Source organism: Rhododendron vialii, chromosome 7a (genome assembly GCF_030253575.1).
Source record: "Rhododendron vialii isolate Sample 1 chromosome 7a, ASM3025357v1".
Classification (NCBI taxonomy): domain Eukaryota; kingdom Viridiplantae; phylum Streptophyta; class Magnoliopsida; order Ericales; family Ericaceae; genus Rhododendron; species Rhododendron vialii.
In genome coordinates, this window is record NC_080563.1 from 5,697,047 (window position 1) to 5,701,891 (window position 4,845).

The 4,845-nt window shown below is 39.8% G+C and overlaps 1 protein-coding gene across 1 annotated transcript; it reads right to left on the reverse strand.

Moving 5' to 3' along the window:
- Positions 1-282: 282 nt before the first annotated feature.
- On the reverse strand, positions 283-3,222 carry LOC131334231 (large ribosomal subunit protein uL3c). The gene is made up of 2 exons (XM_058369159.1): positions 2,520-3,222; positions 283-748 (listed from the first exon to the last, which is right to left on the reverse strand). The coding sequence occupies exons 1-2, from the start codon at positions 3,022-3,024 to the stop codon at positions 459-461; spliced, it is 795 nt and encodes a 264-aa protein (XP_058225142.1). The 5' UTR covers positions 3,025-3,222; the 3' UTR covers positions 283-458.
- Between the last annotated feature and the right edge of the window lie 1,623 nt (positions 3,223-4,845).

Genomic DNA, 4,845 nt, shown 5'->3' on the forward strand with positions numbered 1-4,845 from the left:
CTCGACAGTTCCTGAGAAATAAAATAAAATCAAATGACGAATAATAGTTCTTCAATGAGAAGGAAATTCCACAAACAGAGTCGGTCGCATGTACGAACCTTGCACTGGACAGTCGCCGAGGAGAATTCTCTTAAGGGACTCGGTTAGATGTTCATGAATTTTAGATACCAACTTATACAAACACACCACAAAAGTGCAAAATGGAATAAACGGCCTCATCCATTTTATATCTCAACTTGCAATGAATTATAATTGTTTTTTTTTTTTTGGTTATAGAAACAATTGACTTAGAAATTCATCTGTGATTTATCTCGAATCCTTCAAGAAAGTACAATCAGGAAAAAAGTATCAGATAAGCATTTGTGCAAACTTCAATAGTTATGTAGATCAAAATAGCGACACTGTTACTTAAACAAGTTGACATTGACAGCGCAAAAGAGAGAGACATACAACACAAACTAATTTTTAGGAATGTTTTCCCCAACAATCTTTGCTGGTGCTATACGGAGAAGATTTCCTGGCTTACCGGGGACGGCCCCTTTGATCATCACAATTCGAAGTTCTGGATCGATTTTGACAATTCTTAGCTTTCTGATCTTTCTTTTGGTTCCTCCCATTCTCCCAGGCATCTTTTTACCTGGAAAAACACGTCCAGGCGTTGTCCCAGCACCAATTGATCCAGGCTCTCTATGACTATGAGATCCATGAGTCATAGGGCCTCTCCTGAAATGATGTCTTTTGATACCACCTGAAACCAAACCATCAAGGAATAAGTGTACTTACAAGAGGAGCAATCAGTACAATTAGAATATAGTTCGAACAAGAGCGAAAAAGCGTACTCAATGATATATTTCAGTAAGGAGCTATGAGTTTGGTTTTCCGACCTTAAAAGTAAATAACTTGACACAGACAAATGACACAAGTGAGCAAAATAAGTCCAAAAACACTGATACCGTAAAAGCAACTGAAAGAAAGAGGACAAAGGACCTCGGACATATCACCAAATCCTATTTAAAGAGCTCCTCAACAACTCATAACCTACGAACAGACTGAATCTACATTTTACCATATAAAAATAAACCCAGTCGAAAATCTCGACCGTGAAGGCAATCAAAATGGAGCCAGATACAATGAACTGTGCATTAACCATTGCAAATTTCACTGTTAGCTCATCACTGATCTACCAAGCATTTAATCACTCATATAAAAACACATCAACTGGTAAGCACATACACATATGTAAAGAAGATAGAAATGAAAAAAAGGACTTTGGAATCCCTTTAGAATGGTGGTTCCAGAAACATCAACCCAGTCCCCTTCTCATGACTCTTGGAGGAGTGATGGACACTTACAACACAGAAATAGTCAAAGGAAGAGGAGCCGACCTTCGTACCCTACCCTTGCCTATGTTCCATGGACTCATCTAAATGCATGTGCAGAATGATATTCCCACATTCCCATGGATTTAGTTATGATATATGGGAATTAGAAAATCCTACGATCAGACACGCAAATACACCTGACACCTACACCCTAGTCCATGTAATGTAGCCCCTTGTGAAATGGTTGTCCCAAAAGCACAGAGATGAAAATAACCATGTTCAAAAACAACACATTCTAACAAAAAACAAAGCATGGTTGGAAGAGGGCCGGTCTTTGGTCTCTCGCCAATGGAGGTCCCAGAAATAGCAACCAAGTGCCCTTTAAAGAGCCCCTCGACCACTGGCTAGCTTTAAATGCAGGAACAGTTACACGACATGCCTTTATTTAAACAAATGCCACGACCGTCGGAGACATTACACAACATAATCTAAAAGCTAAACAGAGCCAAATAGTATAAATTTTAGGTATTAACCAGCGGTAATTTCACCATGTAGCTCATGAAAATTCCACTAAAGGCACCTCCAGCCCTAACGCAAGTCTTCGACTAACCCTGGAAAAGAGGCACAAAATACAGTCCACTCCTATTCAAACTCCGATAAGAATGACTTCAGTGATTTTTTCACTCAAACAAAGAGGGAAATTTTTACCCAAACTTATGCCTAAATTTGGACTTTGTCACTGGAGTGCTTCCTATCAAATTAAAATTTTGACTAAATCTCTTTCGCAAATTAACTAGAAGTTTCAGCAAAGGCCCGGAAATGGCAGACCTAGGAGGTAAACATTCAATGTAGCATGTAAAAAAACATTAGTAAATGACACACGAATACACTTTCTAACCCCAAGCCAAGGGTTGGCCTAGTGTTCAACGCATGGATGATGGAACTTAAGGGGTGTGCTTTCATCCTAAGGTTTCAGGTTCAATCTTTTAGGTGGTATCAACTTTTTGAGGCCAGTCCACAGAGAGCTTTTGCTCTCGCTTTAATTGGAACCCCGCAAGTGGTTGATGGGATTAGTCCCCAGAATCAATTGAGATGCACGTAAACTGGCCGGACACGTGAGATATCAAAAAAATAAATTAAAAAAATACACTCACTCTAAATATGCATAGAAATTCAAGAAAAGGCCAAGAAGCAGACCTTGAAACCCTTTCCCAATGGTGGTACCAGAAACATCAACCAAATCCCCTTCTTTAAACACCTCCTCCACAGCCAGCCTCTGGTTGGGCTCAAACCCACCAACCTCCAGAAGCCTAAACTCCTGCAAGTGGCGCAGCGGGATGACGCCCGATTTCTTGAGGTGACCCATCTCGGGCTTGGTCAGCTTCCTGTCCCGGACCCTCCTGTAGCCGAGCTGGACCGCGTTGTAGCCGTCGGTGGCCTCGGTCTTGACCTGGGTCACGATGTTTCCCTCGCGGAAACCCACCACGGTCACGGGCACGACGACGCCATTGGGCTCGAAGTAGGTCATCATGCCGAGCTTGGTGCCCATCACGCCGATCCCGGCCTCCATTGACATGCGGATTGGGGGGAATTTTGTGGGTCTTGGCTGGGGTTTGGTGGTGACGAAGGAGGAGGAGGAGTGGCGGAGGGAAAAGGCGTGGTGGGTGCGAGGTCGTAGGGAGGGTAGCGAAACGGTGGCCATTATCCACACTGGTTGTAGCCAAGGTGGACGTGGAGGAGGAGGAGGAGAGGGAGCTTTGAGCTTTCTTTCTTATCCACACTGGTTTGGGAGTTCTAGTGCACCTTGGAATAGGATGGTAAAACTTTACTGTACCTCATCAAAAGGAAATTGTTAAATTTCTACACTCATTTTTTTTCTTTAAATAAATTGGATCACTTCGTGCATGAATCCCTTCCATTAGAGATATAAATGAAGTGGACCGTTTGCGAATTGTTTGAGGCTCGTCTCGATAGGGTCTCTCTTGAATTTGATTCGTCTATTAAAAACATTCGGCTCGATTAATTTCACAAACTTGGTTCAAATGTAGATAATGGGAAAATATTAGGCATATGTTTGGGGAATGTTATGCCTTCTCGTGTGAAATGTTACTGTTTGTTTTGGCAGATGTTATGTCTTTTTTATGGTTAGGGGTGCATATGGTATGCGTCTTTATAATTGTTACACCTATTATGGTAAAATGTTACGTCTCTTTTGATGAAATGTTACACATTTTATGGTGAAAATATTATATCCCTTTTTGGTAAATGTTATAGGATGCATATCATTCATCGCAAATAGAGTGTGTGTAAACTTGACCCATAAATAATATTTCTTTTGAGATTCATTCACAAATATGGTAATGTAGGTGCATATCATATATCCCCAAAGTGTATTTTTTTTTTCCCCTACAAGGGGACCCCAAAAGTTGTTAACAAAGAGAATTGAACCCAAACATACTAAAATTCGACTCAACTCAACTCTTGCTGTCCCACCTTAGGTCCTTTGTTTCAAATGAGTAATTAAGAAAGAGCTTCGATCATTTGCGTGAAACTCAAATATCGGAATCAGTTGATTTTTTATGGGGACTCTTAAAAACCTATTTTAAACTAATTGAACGGCTCCGACCGTTTGCGTGAAACTCCGATTACTGTTGTGCAAAAAATGTGTCAACTTTTGTGAATAGAAACGGCCCCATAAATCAATAAAATAATAAAAGCAATTAGTAATATCCTTTCATGTGGGTTGGTAATACTAGCATCACACCAGCCTAGTTTCCCCAGCAATTGTTACTTGTTTGAGGTGAGCATGAATTGTAGAGATATTTACTTAGGCTATGTCAACATGCCGAGTATTTCAATACACAGAGTAGTTTTATTTCAATGTTTTCATTAATTCACTATATTTGAAATTTCATTTGATAGAGTCAAGCATTTTCTTATTTAATGGAATGAGTTCGAAATCTAGGATTCCCACGCACGAGGATGGTGAGGAATCAGATTCCTTCTTAGCATAGGAATGTGGTTCATGGTTGAATATGCATGTCATCATGAATCACATTCTTATTCCAGTTAGTTACCACATAGGAATCATGAAAGTATAACATTACATTATCATTCTTTCTCAAATTACTGTAATCCAAACATAGTTCTAGGTGATTGAAAAGCTCATGGAGGTGATGTAATTTCGCATAGGTCAAGGGTACTAATGTCGTCCCGCCAAATTTCTGGGGAGCTTGGTGTAATTCACCACCCTTTTGAATTTGTAAAAGGGTAAAATCGTAAAAGAAGAGCTACAAAGAGGGGGGAAAAAAAGTTTATAAGTACAAGCCAAAATAATAAAAGTTACATAAATACATACCCGACAAAAAAGAAAATAAGCTTGAAAATTTCAATATTATAATCGTAAAGAAACGTAGCAAAGCTTTGTCATGAATGAACGATTCACTTCATCACTTTTATTTAACATGCGCAGATACAAAGATCACAAAACACATAGAACAAAACATACGCCTCCCTGTAAACA